At 36.8% G+C, this 19,038-nt stretch overlaps 1 protein-coding gene across 3 annotated transcripts; it reads right to left on the reverse strand.

The window, feature by feature from the left end:
• Positions 1 to 162: 162 nt before the first annotated feature.
• glb1l2 (galactosidase beta 1 like 2) lies at positions 163 to 11,623 on the reverse strand. 3 transcript variants are annotated; one of them, XM_051870025.1, is made up of 20 exons: positions 11,552 to 11,623; positions 10,102 to 10,181; positions 8,298 to 8,464; positions 8,151 to 8,219; positions 7,388 to 7,483; positions 7,143 to 7,251; positions 6,950 to 7,042; positions 6,777 to 6,858; positions 6,024 to 6,088; positions 5,627 to 5,711; positions 5,220 to 5,357; positions 4,988 to 5,068; positions 4,757 to 4,863; positions 3,344 to 3,490; positions 3,152 to 3,223; positions 2,823 to 2,901; positions 2,308 to 2,395; positions 1,605 to 1,713; positions 1,397 to 1,513; positions 163 to 1,225 (listed from the first exon to the last, which is right to left on the reverse strand). In XM_051870025.1, exons 2-20 carry the CDS (start codon positions 10,126 to 10,128, stop codon positions 1,115 to 1,117), a joined length of 1,842 nt encoding a protein of 613 aa, XP_051725985.1. In that variant the 5' UTR covers positions 10,129 to 10,181; positions 11,552 to 11,623; the 3' UTR covers positions 163 to 1,114. The 3 variants fall into 3 exon arrangements, with proteins under 3 accessions (XP_051725985.1, XP_051725984.1, XP_051725986.1); XM_051870024.1 differs by lacking the exon at positions 11,552 to 11,623 and having other exon boundaries at positions 10,102 to 10,314; XM_051870026.1 differs by lacking the exons at positions 10,102 to 10,181; positions 11,552 to 11,623 and adding an exon at positions 9,333 to 9,495.
• Positions 11,624 to 19,038: the final 7,415 nt, after the last annotated feature.

Consider the following 19,038-nt stretch of genomic DNA (forward strand, 5'->3'; position numbering starts at 1 on the left):
GCCGCAACATGATTGACAGCGCAGTCATCCAATGGGAGGCTGAAACGTGTCTCCGTCACTCTAGTAACGTCACGTGCTGTACAACCTCCAGGAAACTCATGGCTAGTGTCAATAATTGGTTGTTTTGTTTATTTTTTATTAATGAAGAGTGTTTTCTTGTAATTACATATATTTTCTCATTTATTTAAAGTTATCACAATGTATGCAGGTGACACCGTACGACATTCAACACTGAAATGACCTTTACTCTGAACTTCGACAGGAGCATTACCTTTATTATGTACTGCAGGTTACACATTCGTACATATATGTAATAAAAAAGCATAAAACAAAACGTTTCTTCCAGGATCTTTTTAATTTTCTTGGAAACTTGTGAAATGTCAGCAAACCTCGTCAATATAAATTATATTTGGTAGTCTGAAATAAAAGTTATTATATAGTATATTATGTGTTTAGACAGTCCTGTTGCAACTAATGTATGTTGTGCTTGTGTGTATGATCCGTGATTAGTTAGTTAATACAGCTAGTACTGGAGGAATATTAAGGTTAGTAGTAAGAATATAAAGTGTATCTATTTGCATCTGTAGATTTCAATTACAATACATATCTTTCCAAGGCTGTTTTCTCACTTAAGTAGCACTTACATACACCAAATGCTCCAGTTTTATTCCTATTTATATTCTGAAAGTTTTTACAGAGGGATTTGTTCATTTAACATTTGCTTGATTTATATATTTCATAAAAACATGGTGATTTTTGTAGGCTTTTTGGATGTTGACAGTATTTTCTGATTTATGGAGTGATAAAAAAAGAGACATCCAAAATCCTCCATGTAAAAACCTTAAAATGAAACAAGAATTTTGAACCTGGTTTTATCCAATGTTTAGATTTCTGTTCTGAAAATGTATGCAAATTAGCACAAACCTAGACAACGCATCATTCACATATTTAAACATTTTAGAAATCTTGCGATACAAAACAATTTTCTTAATGTACCGTGATAAATCAAATGGGAAGGTGATATACTTCTACAAAATTTTCACCCTTTTCATCTGTTGTGTCTTGCCTCAAGTAATTTATGTTCAGATCTACATTGTAAAACTGCAGGTGTGTTTCAAATAAGGGTGCAAAACAGTTGTGTTGATACGTCGATTGTCTTGCCATATTCTGGATTTTCAGCAAAATGGATTGTTTCCGCAGCTTTGAGTTCCTCAAAAACAATAATCTAAATGATTGAAAAAGAAAGAAAAGATTGACATGTATTACATTTCATAGATTTAAAGGAAGACATATTTTGTATTGATTCATGCAGAATAAATTGTCTAGAACCAGCTTATGGCTTTTGTTATACTTCACCACAGTGAAATGTTTATTTGCCTACATATTTGCTAGTCACCTCATTATCGCCACTCCTGAGCCAGGGACCGGGGAGATAGAGGGCTTTCTGAGGACCAACCGACCAGTGGCGTCCAAGATTTTGCCCATTCACAAAAACCACTCCTTTACTCCAGTTCTGCCAACAATGTGAGGAAACATGTCAGTCAAGGATTAAAGCAAATGTGAAGAAAAGAAAATAAAACTGTAGAAATGTTCTCAATACTCACCGGCAGCTTCACAAAAGTATCTGTGGGCTGATCCACTACCAGGGTTCCCCTGAAAAACGCAGGGTAGGTGGGCTTCTGACCGACAGACATCCATTTCTGTGACTGCAGTCTAAAAATAGAGAAAAATTTTGTCCTATGATTTTATAAAAAATATCAAATGTGTACATTATTTACCCTGATAATTTCTTATTTATTATTAGAGAATATTAAGCTAAGGCTCATTAAACTTTAGTAAGAAAGCATTTGTCAAGACAATAGTAAGATAACAGTAGAATAATTAGTAGGTTGTAGGCACAGTAGCAATTATATCTTCAGGCAGGGCCTAAGGTGAGAGATGATACCAGTTCTTAAACCCCAGATAAGCCAGGCACGGCTGAAGTTAAAGTTACCCATTTTAGTATAACACTATTATGGAAGCTTGTGTCAGCCATGGAATTAAAAATAAAAAGGTCATTGTGACTTTTTACCTCACAATTCTGACTTTTTCACGCAATTGCGAGTTTATATCTCACAACTCGAAATTTATAACTCACAATTCTGACTTTTTTCCTCAATTCCGAGTTTAAAAATTGACTTTTTTCCCCAGAATTGTAAGAAAAAAGTCAGATTTGTGAGATAAAAAGTTGCAATTAACTTATTTATTTTTTATTCTGTGGCAGAAACAAGCTGTCATACACTATAGAAGCAAATACTCAGAATTAACCTGTTTATGAAACTGGTCTTCATATCCAAACAGTACATGGAGAACTTTTTTAGGGGTACATCTTCCAGAGTTATATCTCCAATAAGCCCTGTATGGATGAAAACAATAATGAATGGCATGTTGTTATGGTCACTACACACCTTATCATATCTATTACAGTATTGCTACATACAACTAAACAATGTCAATACTTGATTTTTTTTTTATCTAGAAAAAAAAATTGTTGTGCTCCAAATGGATAAAAAATCCTTTTGCTTCAGGTGCGTCGAGCCAAACGAGTACTTACAAACAAGCAAGAAAATTGCTAACTGCACTCTGAATTCAGTAGACTAAAAAAGTCTAGCAAAATAGTTTTTTATATAAACTGCATAGTGCAAAAAGTGCAAAGTGCTCGTCTAGCTTTTAATTCACATGCACTTTTTGCACTATGCAGTTTTTTTAGTCTGGACTGAATTCAGTCAATTCTTACTTGTTTATTTATTTATTTATTTATTATTAAATAAATCTTATCACACCTTTCTGTTGGTTGTCCAGGGCTGGACCATAGTTCACTCGCCCACAGTTCTCAACAAGCAAACTCAAGGTCCTCTCACTCTGGAAGAAAAATCAGCAAAATGCAAAATAATTCATCATAAAATGTAATTAGCGCAAGATTATATGAATACATTCTAGGAAAAAGATTGTTGTAAGTCAAAGAAGGAAAATGAGCTCAAAGTGCTTCATAATACTACTACTAGTACTACTAATTATTATTATGCTAGAAACTTTTATATTTATATTAACTTTTATGTTGTATTATAACCTTGTGTAAAACTTTAATATACCAACAGTGCATCATATTTACCTTACTGTGAGATATTTTAACTTTCTGAGTTCTGTAGTCCAAAACACCGATCAGTTCTTGGTCAATAAACACCTTCAAAAGAGATTAGAATTAATTAGAATTCGGTTCTCTCCTTGATTTGATTTGTTTTTTAATGTTATCCATTATAACCTTTATAAAATGGAGGCCAAAATAGATAGGAAAAGATCTTACGAGAGCTCTGTCATGAACATGGTTCCTTGAGTTGAGTTCTCCACCTGAATAAATGTCAGTCTGATAGAGTGTATACCCATAGGACTGACCATTGTTGTGGTTTGCTGGAAGGTTCTCCATGCTGATAGGATCATCAGCTCGGAAATGCTATTGGACAAAAGGTGTATAGTCATTTTGAGAACAATTCTTGTCAAATGTTTTCTCCACTTTCTATTTTTTTCCTATAACATGAAACAGCATATGCAAAACCATTTTTCTTTCCTGATGTGATGTATTTCCTAGTGAAACAGGATATTTAATGATAAAATGATGTACACTGAAAAAAATGATTTTTTGATGCTGTTCACTTTATTTAAACAACTTATTTTGATTCAACGCCATTGTATCAGGTTTCTGGTTTAAATGTGATTGATTCATGTTAAATTGACTTGAAACTATTACTCTTTGACTTAACTTGATGTTTTCATATTGGAATAACATGTTTCAATCAAGTAAACCCAACCAGGACTCAATCAAACAGGATTTTCACTTCCCATCATGCTTTGCAAAGGGGCTGAACTAGGAGTGTAAATGTTGAAATAAAGTGTTATTTTAAGCAGTTTTTAGGAAGGTGAGAAAATGGAAAGACTTTTTAATGTTTACTGTTCCATTATGTTGATATTTAAAAGTTTCTGTTAATTAATAGTTTTAGGGTTACCATTGTGGTGAATTGTTGCACTTGTGCTTGGGTTGAGGACCTGCTAACAAACTTTCAAATTACTTTAATAAGAAAGTAATCACTGTGGTAGTGCTCTGGGTTGCATTTCCCAAAAGCATTGCAAGCCTATGTTGATTGTAAAACCATTGCCACCAATGGACTTATGATCAATTTAGGCTTTACAATGTTTTCGGTTAAGGCAATTTAGGATGCATCCAGTATCACATCTAGATTTCTAACACAGAACATCACAAAAGTTATGTAAATCACAAAATTAAACAAGAAGAATTAATTGTAAAAATCAATGTATATGAAAACTATTTATTTATTTATTTATTGCTTTTTATTTATTTTATTTTAAATGAACAAAATTGATTCTAGTTAATTTAACATGGTTGAATCTATTGGATTTTACTTGTCTCAATCATGTAGAACCACTGTCCATGATTGAATTGAGTAAGTTGGACATAACTATTTTACATAGATTTGAAGCTTGAAAATTGCTATTGTTATGTGAATTTTCCATGGAGGGACAAAAAAATATGAGACAATATTTAAAAAATTGCATATCTTAATTTGTGTTCCTAAGATGAAAGAAAGTCTTGTGGGTTTGGAACAACATGAGGGTGAGTTTTTCATTTTTGGGTGAACTAACCCTTTAAGGGAAAGTAAATAAGTAAAAGAAAGAATGTTATAGTGGGATACATTGTTCTTACTGTTTCTGCACACTGAAGAGTCTCCCATAGAGAAATGTAATGAGAAACAACCACTGGCTCATATGCTCTTCTGCTCTGCACAGCTGGCGGCTCTGATATTGGCTCTTCTGTCATAGATAGGGACAAACAGACATAAAGAGACAAGAACAGAAGGACGGAGAGATTCAGCTCCATAAATACACTTTTAAAATGGCAGATTCTGTAATCAGGGACCACAGTGTAGAAACGTACTGTTGTAGGTGCTCAGCAGGTTCCTCAAGAGATGATACTTGGTTGTATAATCACCGCTCTCAGTCAATGGAGCATCATAATCTAAAAGAGACGAGGAAGGGACGATGTTTAAGTGCTTTAAAAACACTGTTACAATATCGTTCAAAAGTTTGGGGACAGTAAGATTTCTGATACTCTTATGTTCACCAAGGCTGCATTTATTTGATCAAAAATACAGTAAAAACAGTAATACCGTAGCTGCTCGTCTGTGGTTTGTAGGTGCCCAGGTCAACTGCGCCGTTCATGAATCCAAAGCTGGTTCCTCCATGAAACATGTAAAAATTGATGGAGATGCCACGATCCAGAAGCTCTCGCACTATGGAGATCATTTCTGTCATAACAGAAGAAATGCAGACACAATATGCGTCAAAGCAGAATTTATCAGACGGTAAAGTATATACTGGCAAGAGAAAATGGATCATGCAATGCAAATGGATTGTTTTTCACAAACATATACATATTTATGCATTGTGTTAAGCAAAAAGTAAGTTTAGATACTGATTTAAAGGTAGTGCCTATTCTAGCAGTTTGTTCTCTCTGCCTTGGTAATCTGTCTGTGTCCATGTCCACATGCCCACTTTGATGAGGCAGATCCTTTACCTTGAGCAGCGAAAACATGATGAGGTTCTCCCCATACATCAAACCACCCAGACCAATACTCCATCACCATCAGCGGCTTCTTTGGCTGCAGCACAGAAAATGCTCTTACAGACATGTTGATATCTCTTCTGTGCAGCCTATATGTTGTAGGTTAGTTTTATAAACTGTTGCTGCACAATTAATTTAGTATTTTATCTAATCATGATGTACTATTTGTAGGTGTTTCATTGTTCATTAAGCCATATTTCTTTATCATATATCAGTATAGTATAGGAGGTTTTACTTAGGCTGTAAGAAATACAGCATATTTAAATGCAGAGTCATTTTAACAAAGTAAACTGGTGAATACAACTGCAAATAAGGAAAAATGTGAAAACATTTTAAAATCTTTACTGACCTGCAATTCTGCTAAATGTTGTACATCACCGTATGATAGTTTCTGCAGGTTCACTGTCTGCAAGACTTTTAGAAAAAGTGAGAACAATTCAATTTAATCTGTGGGAGAAGAGCTTTACTTACCTACCGTTCAAAGTTTGAGGTCAGTAAGAATTTTTTTTTTTTTTTTGTAAGAAATTAATAAGCAAGGATGCATTAAATTGATCAAAATGTAAATTTTAAACTGTTACAAAAAATCTATTTAAAATAAATGCTGTTCTTTTGAACTTTATATTCATCAAATATACTGAAAAAAATCTAATATGGTTTTTCCACAAAAATATTAAGCAGCACAACTGTTTTCAACATTGATAGTAATTAGAAATGTTTCATGAGCAGCAAATCATCATATTAGAATGATTTCTAAAGGATCATGTGACTGAAGACGGGAGTAATGATGCTGAAAATTCAGCTTTGATTACAGAGGAATATATTTAATTTTAAAACACATTAAATTGGAAAACATTTTATTTGATAATATTTTTGATAAAATAAATGCAGCCTTGGTGAGCATAACAGACTTCTGTCAAAAACATTAAAAATCTCTCTGACCTTAAGCTATTGAACAGTAGAGTAAGCACAAAGAAATGATCGCACATGTGCAAAATACTATTATAAAATTTTAACTGTAATTAACAATAGCAACATCCTATGAAAATCACATTATTAACACGCAGTGGGAACGATAATAAATGAATGCTTATATAAGCGTTACCTCCATCCACCCCTCCACAATTTAACCCGTCGTGGTTGTCTGATGTCAGAAGAAGCTCAGAGATACCCCGGGACAGTAATGCCTGTTGATTTTGAGAACAAACTGTGTATGTATAAAAGAAATGGATTACCATATTGCAAAGTAAAAGATAGTGATTGCATTTCATTCCATACCTCTTTAATGAACGACATGTATTGCTCATCCTTCGCATATGAACCATATTCATTCTCTACTTGAACAGCAATAATAGGGCCTCCATTCTTAAACTGCAGGGAGAGCAATGCAAGCAGTTTCAATATAATAATTAACAATTATAATTTATTCAATCATTTTCAACACATAAAAACAGGTAAAAAAAAATGTCACCTGGAGGGGTGTGATTCTCGGAATCAGATGATCAAAATACGAGTTCACAGCACTTGTGAAACCAGAGTAAGTCGTTCTTAATTTCATTTTCTTATCTTGCAGCAGCCAGCTAATTAAAATAAGGTATATAAAAAAAGTATTACTAATGAAAACCTGTCATATTAAGTTTAAAGACTAAAGCAAACAACAAAAGATGCACACACATCACAAAAAAATTCAAATAAATCATTTATTTTACCACTAACCTTGGTAAGCCACCCAAATCCCACTCAGCACATATATATGGTCCTGGACGCAGAATCACCCAGAGGCCTAATTCCCCTGCAAGACGAATATACGCCCTACAAACAAGCAAAAGAGTTAAATTGATGAGTACAGTGGTGAAAATAGAACATGGCATGAAATGTTTATTGCTGAGGCAAGCATCAGTGTGGCTCATACGTGGCTGTGAGGGGTTTCAAACCCCTGAAAAAAATACTTACAAATACTTAAACTTACAAGCCATGTATGAAGATCAAAATATCAGAGACTGATTTGGTATAGTAACCACCCAGAACACAGGTAACCCTCCTAGCATCTCTAATATTTTCTTCTTATTCTTATAGGTCACACTTTATAGTAGGTGACTTTAACTACTACATACGTACATCAAAACAAAAATTGTTAGGTGCAAAAACAAAAACATTTACTGGTACTGAGGTGGGATATGGGTATGGTTAGGGACAGGATTGGTAGTGTGGGTAGGTTTAAGGGTGGGTTAAGGTGTAAGGGAAGGGTCAACAGTGTAATTATAGATGTGATTACAGAAATTAATTACAGCTTTAATTACATGCAGGTATTAAATATAAGCACGATGTAAAAACATGAATGTGCACAATAAGTGCATTGTACCAAATTATTAATTTAAATGTAGGCGCACAGTAGTTAAAGACACTTAATATAAATAAAGTAGGACCCCCAACCAAAAAAATAAATATATAAATAAAAATAAATAGAAACATCACTTACTCCATATCCAGCTGCTCCTGAAATAGATAAACTCCTCTTTCTGGTTCATGCAGATTCCATGGCACATACCTGACAGACAGAACAGATATGACTCTTCAAGAAGATTTTGAAAAAGAAAAAAACTGTGAACCCCTGTCATGGTCTTACGTTGTGAGAGTATTGAGACCACAGGCCTTCAGTTTCAGCAGCCGGTCTCTCCAGTATGCCTTTGGGACCCGAAAGTAATGAATGGAGCCTCCCAGGATGAGAAATGGTGCTCCCTCTAAAGTGAAGTGGGTCGAGTCTGCCCTCAGTCCCTCTCTCGCTGACATTCTCTGAAAGATTACAGAATAGTTTATATAAAATACAGTACCTATGTATGTTTACACCGGATCTAAAAAAACAACAACAGTTTGGTGTTTGTGTAGTTACTGCATTTTGCCTTTGTAGTGTCCCTATCGACATTTTTTTTTGTAGACAGCAACTGTAAGAGAGTACACTTTCATGACTGTTTCTTAACACACTTAAGTACACTTTTAAAAGTGCACTTTGTAATAATGGCAAATTAAGTTTTATTTTTAAAGTACATTTTAAATACGTTTTAATGATCTTTTGTCCTGCTTTAAGGAAGTACACTTATTTTGACGTGTTGACTAACATACTAAAGCACGTGTAAAGTACTGTAAAATTTTAACTGTAGTGTGTTATTTGATATTACATTTAAATATATTTTAAATGGTCTAAACAGGAATTACATCATTTCAAAAGTGTAATTACAAATGTATTTAAATACATGACACACAATAAAGTATATTTTAGTTTACCATTAATTTTTGTCAGTATATTCAGCACAGTTTAACTATATTTCAAAAGACGGAAGTAATAATGAAACTACATATAAAGATGTACTTAAGCATTCTTAAGTTCAACTGATTGGATTTAATACAAACTTCAACTATGATACATTTAAATTTAATTGTAAATGACATGCAATTATGTGTCTTAAACAGCATATAATTCATGCTTAAGTATATTATTTTAAAGCATATTATTTCCCTAATAAGTACTCTTTTTAAATGTTTGCTTTTAACAATGGTTAGTAGTAGTAATGTTATTAGAACACTGAGCAATTTTAATCAAATGTACACTACAGATAACAACACAGACGTACAAATTATATATTAGCCAAACTATGAGCCTTACCTTACATTAACAAAAAAAATCATACAACGCAATTACACTGGCTGTTATTAAGAGAGGAGCGCTAATCAAAGCTGTGGCCACTGTACCAGACGGAGCAAAGGGAAATCAATGAAGCAATGTCCAGAATACACTGATACAAAGAGAACAATGCAAGCTTTGTTTTGATGGGCAAACAAACATAGGTTCAATGTTCAAGGTTCTTTATTTGTCACATGCATATACATGTGAAATGGTTTCCTCTAGATTCTCTCCCACAATGCAACAATACTAACAACTATATATATATATATATATATATATATATATATATGATCCTTCAGAAATCAAAAGTTTGGGGTCAGTAAGAGGTTTTTTTTTTTTTTTTTGGAAATAAATCTTTTTTTCAGCAGGATGCATTAAATTGATCAAAAGTGACAGTATAGACATTTATAATGTTGCAAATGCTGTTTTTGAACTTTCTATTCATTAAATAATCCTGAAAAAAATTGTACACAACTGTTTTCAACATTTATAATAATAATAAATGTTTCTTGAGCAGCAAATTGGCATATTAGAATGATTTCTGAAGGATCATGTGACACTGAAGACTGGAGTAATGATGCTGAAAATTCAGCTTTGATCACAGGAATAAATTACATTTTTAAATATATGAAATATATGAAAATATAAAACATTTTAAATTGTAATAAAATTTAACCAGGTGATGTATATGCATTTTCCAGCAAAGATCTTCTGTAAAATACACCCAAAGATATTTAAACCTACTCACCCTTTCAACTGTGGCCCCATCAATCATCAAAGAGCTGTAATCACTCGATTCCTCCCACAGTCGACGATCATCTCATTAGCCTTAGTGACATTCAGAGAGAGATTATTAATATGACACCATGTGGAGAGAGTATCCACTTCCTAATGAGGCCTACCACCACTGTGTCAAACTTCACTAGTTTGTTAGAACTGTGTTTAGCCATGCAGTCGCTGGTATAGAGGGAGTAAAGCAGGGGACTGAGGACAGAGCCTTGAGGGGCTCCGAGGTAGAGGGTGAGTGTAGAGGAGGTGTAGTTTCCCATGTTAACCACCTGGGAGTGTCCAGTGACAAATGCTACAGCCTTAGAATTTGAAGCTTTTTGCAGAGGTGTAAGGGGACAACACTGTTAAAAGCAGAGCTATTTTCCACAAAAAGCATCAAGTTCCATTTCCTCTGATCCAGATGTGAAAGAGCATAGTGTAAAATGTGGTTAATAGCATCATCTGCGACCAATTACGACTATACGCAAACTGTAAAGGGTCCAGACCACTGGGGAAAGAGGAACAAATTTAAGTTTTGACCAATTTTTCAAAGCATTTCATCACTATATATAGAAATGAGTGACGATAATCGTTCAGACAGGCAGGAGTTTTAGGGGTTTTAGGGACCGGGATACTAACTGAAGACTTAAAACTTGTGTGAACCACACCCTGATTAAGAGAAAGATTAAAAATAGTTGTAAAAACTGGTGCTGAATGATTAGCACAGACTTTTAATACGCATCCAGGGATATTGTCTGGCCCACATGCTTTCCTGATGTTAACTTTATTACATCCATTTCTGTAATGACCAGATCTTCCTTCTCCCTAAAAACTTATGGTTTTCCTCACCTGTACTAATATTACTAACCTCTAATCATGAATAAAATATAGGCTATTTAAATCGTTATCTAAGGAAGCATTGCCATTATTTATAAATATAGTCTGCTGTTGTGGTGGTTTGGGGTGGAAAATTAAATATAAGCATATGCATCTTATTATCCATGAGATTCCAAGGGTGTATAGTGCGTCATTTGGGACTAAAAAGCAACCATTTCCTTATTTTGCCAATATCAGCATCACAACAGAATTGGCAGAAACACCAAATGTCACTCATAATTCTGAATTTAACTTAGAAATTCACTTAGAAAGTCGCCACTGTAAATCACTGAAACCTTTTCCTGCTCTGAAACAGAAAGAAAACTGTTTTGTCTTAGTTTGCTAAATGTAGACAGAACAACAACAAACTTAGTAAATAACAGAAAATGTGTATTAACTACCCTTACCCTTACTCAATGTGTTTACGTTCCCTTTGTAACAGGAAGTCGAGGCGGGACATAACGAAACGCTTTTTTAAATAGCCAATAGCGTTTAGCTTACGTCTTGCATTTTATTTCTGCACCGTAAAAATAAAAAGCTCGCTTTAACATTACCTTCTTTAATTTCCCGAGGTTTATGAGATCCTGTCTCAGCTCCAGCCCTGGTTCCAGCTCCGGATCCCACTCCACTCCCTCACCTGTGTTGCTGAGCGACATCTAGGTACTGAAACTAGATAACACGAAATGTCAAAATCACGAAAAAATACGAAAACCACTAAATAAAAGTCTTGACAACAGTGTAGGTACTTAAAATACACAATCTGAGTAGATTTATATTTATTTATATATTTATAAACAGGTTGTCAGTCAAATAATGCACAGCACAGCAGAAGAGAGTTAGACTAATATTTCAATCATTTCAAAGTATTGCTCGTCTCTCATTAAATGATGCCACCCCTAAATCAATTAAAAAAATTAGTAGGCTATAATTCATTGTGTATTCTAACGCTGTCGCGTGTGTAACTTTTTCATTTAAAAATAAAGAAAAATAAAACGATATCCTCTGCTTAGTAGCTCCGTGCTGTAGTTCTCTTGCTGCCTCGGCTCAAGCTGAACGAGTTTCACTGGCTTCATTCTATGAAAGTGATGGACATTGCAGTTCGCTACGTTTTTTTTGCCATTAAAATAATATTTATATTATATCACAGGCTCTATTCTGATCGTGTCACTGTCTCTGGCTCTCATTAAAGCGGCGGATGCTCTTCAGCTCAAGAGCGCACGCGAAGGTCACGGTTTAGTGAGTTTTTGAGTTCTTAAATCTGATTGGTTGGCATAATCGTTATTAGTTTTTGAATTCCATAACATAGTGTGACGGCAGCAGTTAGGTGGGCTACTGTGACATAACACTGTGGCCACGCTACAAAAGAAACGCTGAGCCTGAGTGTGGCGCAGTTGCGTTCAGGAGAAAGATAGAGTGTGATACAGGTATTAACAGTGATATTAGAGTTGATATTTGCTGGTTAATATTTGATCAATCCAATTGTGATTCATTACGATCCATTGCGAAGATGACATTCATGAGCAAAGTTCTTGCTAGCTTTAGCCTCTTGCCTAAACGGCTCTTAACAAGGCAAAGTGTGCAAGAATTTAGCCACATTCATGAAGAGTCCATCCAGAAACCTCCAGAAGATACAGAGGTGGAGACTGGAGAGAGAGACTGTGAGGTATCTTCTGCTGAGATGGAAGTATTTGGAGAGAAATTACACTCGCTTTTCCCAAACACAGTGGCAGAACCCCTGATGATTCAGGTGGCACCGCTACATCCTGCTACAGTTGAAGAGGAGCGTCCACCCGAAAGGCGAGGGACGAGAAAGAGTAAGAAGGAGAGGAGAGAGAATTCGAAAACTCCATCACCTTCAACTGTACAGAATGCTTGTATGGAGACATGCAACATGCAGGTGGCACCTTCTGAGGTGGAAACACTGCCATTTACCTCCACCACAGTGGTGAAACCACTGATGATTCAGGTGGCACCGCTACATCCTTCTACTGTTGAAGAGGAGCGTCCACCTGAAAGGCGAGGGACAAGAAAGAGTAAGAAGGAGAGGAGAGAGAATCCAAAAACTTCATCCCCTTCAACTGTACAGAATGATTGGATGGAGACATGCAACATGCAGGTGGTACCTACTGAGGTGGAAACACTGCCATTTACCTCCACCACAGTGGCTGAACCAGCCATGATTCAGGTTGCATCGCAACATCCTGGTACAGTTGAGGAGGAGCGTCCACCCGAAAGGCGAGGGACAAGAAAGAGTAAGAAGGAGTGGAGAGAGAATTCGAAAACTCCACCACCTTCAACTATACGGAATGCTTGGATGGAGACATGCAACATGCAGGTCACCCATCCAGAAAATGAAAGGCTGGAAGACGACATAAGGAGAGAGAAAAGAACAAAGAGGAAGAGAAAAAATGACCATCCAGAACAATCAACTCCACCACCAACAAAAGTAAAACTGGCTTGGATGGAAACATCTAATGCACAAGTCAGTCATGCAGCACAAACTACAAAGGCAGAAGAAGATTCAGAGCCTGAAACAATGGTGGAGATACTGACAGTGGCTAAAGAAAAGATAAAGAAGGAGAGAAAGATTGAATATCAGGATGAAATTCCACCACCTGCAACAACAAAACTGGCCTGGATGGAGATGAGTAACACACAAGTCACACACTTGGAAGAAAGAAGGCCAAAAAGAAAAGAAAATGTGCAGGAAGAGAGTATAACTCTCATAGAGTACATAAAGGAAGAGAACAGTCCCGAAGAACACAAGACAAAAGACAGAGTGATACAGCAGGCAAAAAATACTCCACCAGCTGCAAAGGAAAAATGTGTTCAGATGGGGAGCGATATAAAAGGGGCAAGCAGCCGGCCGTCCCATGTGCAAAAAAAAGAACCAGCGGTTTTTCACATTTATACAATGTCAGAGCTGAAAGCCTATGAAAAGAAAATGAAGAAAAAAAAGAAAGAGGAGCGAAAACAGTCTGCCAGTGAGCCCTCTTTGAAAGACCGTCTTATCAACAGGTTCAAAAAGTACATCTAGTGGACGGTCTCCCTCTCTGGGTGGCCTAATGGTTAGAGAGTCGGACTTGTAACTCGAAGGTTGCGGGTTTGAGTCTCAATACCAGCAGGAAATGTAGGTGGGGGGAGTGAATGAACAGCGCTCTCTTCCACTCTCATTACCCACAACTGAGGTGCACCTAACCCCCAATTGCTCCCCAGGCACCGCAGCATAAACATAACGTAACTCTCTCATCCTTCACTGTTGTCGCTCCTCCTTTTATGCTTCCAGAGCGCTTCCTTGAGCAACTCGAGACCGGTGCGCCGCGTAGCTGACGCTCATTAACACTCGCGCCACCGGCCTCGCCCTGTTCTCACGGCCCTCGGCCTCATCCTGCTTGCCACATATCCCCATCGCCGCTTGCAGGCCGGGGGTACGCTTGAGACTGCGCTCTACTCCCCCTTCCTGTCACGGTGGACACAGCACCTGGCCCGGCAACTCACTCCAGCCTGCCATCTCGAGCGTCAATGGCGACAGACTCTGCTCAGCCCTGCTCAATGGCACCGCGGATTCCCCACAGCGGCGAGGGCTCTTTGACAGCGCGTTCCTCCTTCCTCCCAGGTTTCGGCACCAATGTAACACACTTGTGCCACCGGCCTCGCCCTGTTCTCACGGCCCTCGGCCTCATCCTGCTTGCCACATACCCCCATCGCCCCTTGCAGGCCGGGGGTACCCTTGAGACTGCGCTCTACTCCCCGTTCCTGTCACGGTGGACGCAGCACCTGGCCTGGCAACTCACTCCAGCCTGCCGCCTCAAGCGTCAATGGCGGCAGACTCTGCTTAGCCCTGCTCAATGGCACTGCGGATTCCCCGCAGCGGCGAGGGCTCTTTGACAGCGCGTTCCTCCCGGGTTTCGGCACCAATGTAACACACTCGTGCCACCGGCCTCGCCCTGTTCTCACAGCCCTCAGCCTTTGTGCTAACATTTTGTAAACATTATTAAAGATCTTAGTCTTTCTTTCTCAGAAAACTGAATTTAAAATCAGTGGTTCCATGATGAAACTTTAACATGGAACCGTTCCATTGTGCAAAAGGTTTTTTTTTATAGTGGAAAAAGGGTCTTTAGATTTTTTTAAATGTTCTTTACACTAAGAAAAAAATGGTTCTGTGAAGAACTGTTCACTGAAAGGTTCTTTGGGGAAACAAAAATGGTTCTTCTATGGCATTGCTTGAACGACCCTACAGCTGCAAATTTTAAAATAGCAATGTCCAGGCAAATCCTTAAAAGATCATGGAAAAGTATTTTTTTTCCTTTTACTTATGATTCATTCTAAAATGTTCCATCTGCAAAAAAAACAACAACAACAAAAAATCTCTTTGTGAGTGAATCTCTATGAGTAACAAACAATCAACAAATGATTTAAAATAAAAGTGTTTAACATGATCATGTGAACTCATGGCTCTGTTTTCTAGGCTACTGCACAGTTGTTGTCTTAAAGAGTTAGTTCACCCAAAAATGAAATTTCTGTCATTAATTACTCACCCTGATGTCGTTCCACACCCGTAAGACCTTCGTTCATCTTCGGAACACAAATTAAGATATTTTTGATTAAATCCTCTGATCTACTGTTCCTTTGTGTGCAGCAGAACAAAGAAATTTACACCGGTTTGGAACAACTTAAGAGTGAGTAAGCGATGACAGAATTTTAATTTTTGGGTGAACTATCCCTTTAAGATGTTTGTGACTGCTATGTCATGCCAAAGATGTGTAACCCTGAAAAATGCAGGGAAACAAATGGCAAGTACAAATATCGTCATCACTAAACAATGAGTGTTCATATAGGTCTATTCACTATTTAAAGAACAATCTCGATGAGGCCAGTGCTAAGTGGGAGCTAGGGTGAGTATTGGCCACCCAGATGATTGTTTTTCAGTCATTTGCGTGATTGTAACTAAGAGAGCTGTCTGAGGGGCTCTGTACCTGCAGCTAAAATGTAACAAAACATATGATACATCTGATTACCTGTTAACATAATAGATAATAAACTATTGCTTCAACTGATCTCTAACATCTTAAATTTAACAGAAATGAACCGATCAAACTGCACATGCACTCTGCTGCTCAGCCATGACATGAACTGTGGTCGAAAGCTGATGACCTAACACCTAGGTAGACATGCCCTCATGTGATTATGATTGGTCGATTTATAAGCTTAAACCTGACTGGTTAAAGAGTACGAATGACCCGGGTGGGAGGAGAAGCGCTGCCAGGTAAGTCTCAAAAACACACGAATTCACACGCGAATGACGATTTGCACATTCACATTCAAGGATAAACTTTTAAGCATTCAAAGTTTTTGTGCAGAGTTGTATATCTACGAATTGTGTTTTGCATTTGTGAAATGTATTTTATGAATATATAATTTTATTTTGTGCATGTGAGTTTCGTAAATATATATTTTTTTCAAGCACGTGAATTGTTTTTTTGTGCACGTGAATTTAGTTTCATGCATGTGAAATTGGCACGCATGTGTTCATCGTGTTTTTTGCGTGAATTATTAATGAGACTGATCTGCTTCCATATACAACAGGGCTAAAGGCGCACCGGGGTAAAAAGCGCATTTGATTTTTTTCCCTTTAAACTACTAGATGGCACAAAAACTTGCCGCAGTACTTTCCAAAACATGCACTTGGAAATTTGGCTGATCCTTGACGCGATCACGGGCAGCAGCGCAAAGTTGATTCTGCACTAATTTGATCTAATATTCAATGTTTTTAAAAATGTTGTAGATTTAAGTAGCAAAAGAGAATCACTAAAATTATTGAATATATGTTGAGACAAAGGTCTTGTTAATGATTTTCAGTTTTGTTCAAGGTAATTAAATCAACAGATTTTCAATAACGGAACAATAATAACTGGCTGACTTTTCCATTAGTTGACATGACATGATTAGATTCAGATGGTAAATATCATACATTAAAGGGATAGTTCATCCAAAAATGATCATTTACCTACCCTCAAGTTGTTCCAAACCTGTATAAATGTATTTGTTCTGCTGAACACAAAGGAAGATATTTGGAAGAATGTTTGTAACTAAGCAGATCTCGCCCTCCATTGACTACCATAGTATTTTTTTTCCTGTGGTAGTCAATGGGGGCGGAGCAGGTTTGGAAGAACTTGAGGGTGAGTAAATGATGACAGAATTTTCATTTTGAGGTGAACTATCCCTTTATTTTGCGTGTCCACCTTAGAGATAATCATCACCATATTTAAAATGAAACCTTCATATTGAAAAATATGATACTAATCATATATAATAAAATATAACTTATTGTTACTACTTTAAATCTATATTAAATTATTATGGAATCTCCTTCAATGCTTTCAGAATCTTTACTTTTTAAAATAATTTTGTTTCTGTATTTTTTAAATATATTTTCATTTTAACATTTTAATGACAGTATATTTATTTAACAAAAAAATATTATTTTATTTATTAAAATAAAGAGAATATAGTACAAACTTTGCTAAAGTGATTGTTTTGAACAAGTATTAACTTTATTAGTAATTACTATTGTAATTGCTCAGCCAATTATTCTTCTTCTCCAAAAATACATAAATCGCATTTTTGAGGGCCTAAACATGCTCGAAAACTCATGATACTTTGTACACGCGTCCGAAGTGGTAAAAATTTACATCTGATATGGGTTTCAGAATTAGGTGTGCCAAAATGGCTCGATAGCGCCACCTACAAAATTTCAATTAAGCGCCCTTCGTGCTACGTTTAACGTACAGGTATGAGAGATGTAAAAGCCCAATACCTACAAAAAAGCCCTGGGTGCAAAATCTGTAAACCCAACAGGAAGTGAGATATTTTGAATTTTCTCTGCAAAATTTTGTCAGTTTCTGCCATTTCCACACGTTGTACTTTAACAAACTCCTCCTAGAGCTTTTATCAGATCAACATCATATTTGGTCAGTCTAATCTAAAGGCCTTAGTGATGTTAAATTGCGAAGATCTTGAGTTTTCACTGAAGGGTGTGTCCGTGGCGGCCTGGCAAAGTTCGATACTTCGCCATGAAACAGGAAGTTGTTGTAACTTGGGCATATAATGTCCGATCTGTCCTGTCCTGGCCTGAACACATCTACATGGCAATATTCAGTTACAGTCATAGCGCCACCTGTGGGCAACAGGAAATGGCATGTTTTACACTGTGATTAACTCCTCATAGAGATTTAACCAGAACCACATCAAATGTTGTCAGTCTAATCTTAAGACCTTAGCGATGATAAATTGCAAAGATCTTGAGTTTTCGTTGAAGGGCATGTCTGTGGCGACAAAGTCCGATGTTTCGCCATGAAAGGGGAATCACATTTTTGAGGGCCTAAACATGCTCAAAAACTCATGAAACTTTGCACACGTGTCAGAAGTGGTGAAAATTTTCATCTGATATGGGTTTCAGAATTAGGTGTGGCAAAATGGCTCGATAGCGCCACCTACAAAATTTCAATTAAGTGCCCCTGATGCTACATTTCACGTACAAGTATGAAATTCAGTACACACATGTAACAGCCCAATACCTACAAAAAAGTCTCTTGGAGCAAAATCAACAGGAAGTCAGATATTTTCAAATTTCTTTGCAAAATTTGTGCAGTTTTTGCCATTTCCAGATGTTGCACTTTAACGAACTCCTCCTAGAGCTTTAATCAGATCAATGTCATATTTGGTCAGTCTAATTTAAAGGCCTTTGAGACATTAAATTGCGAAGATCTAGACTTTTTGCTGAAGGGTGTGTCCATGGTGGCCTGACAAAATTTTGCCATGAAACAGGAAGTTGTTGTAACTCTGGTATACAATGTTTAACCTGCCCCAAACTTCACATGTTTGATAAGAGTCCTGACCTGAAGACATCTACATGGCAATATTTAGTTACAGTCATAGCGCCACCTGCTGGCAACAGGAAATGGCATGCTTTGCACTGTAATTCACTCCCAGAAACACATGCCATGAAGTGCCAAACATACTAGAAACACGTTAAATCATG

Source organism: Ctenopharyngodon idella, chromosome 18, assembly GCF_019924925.1.
Source record: "Ctenopharyngodon idella isolate HZGC_01 chromosome 18, HZGC01, whole genome shotgun sequence".
In the NCBI taxonomy this organism is placed as follows: domain Eukaryota; kingdom Metazoa; phylum Chordata; class Actinopteri; order Cypriniformes; family Xenocyprididae; genus Ctenopharyngodon; species Ctenopharyngodon idella.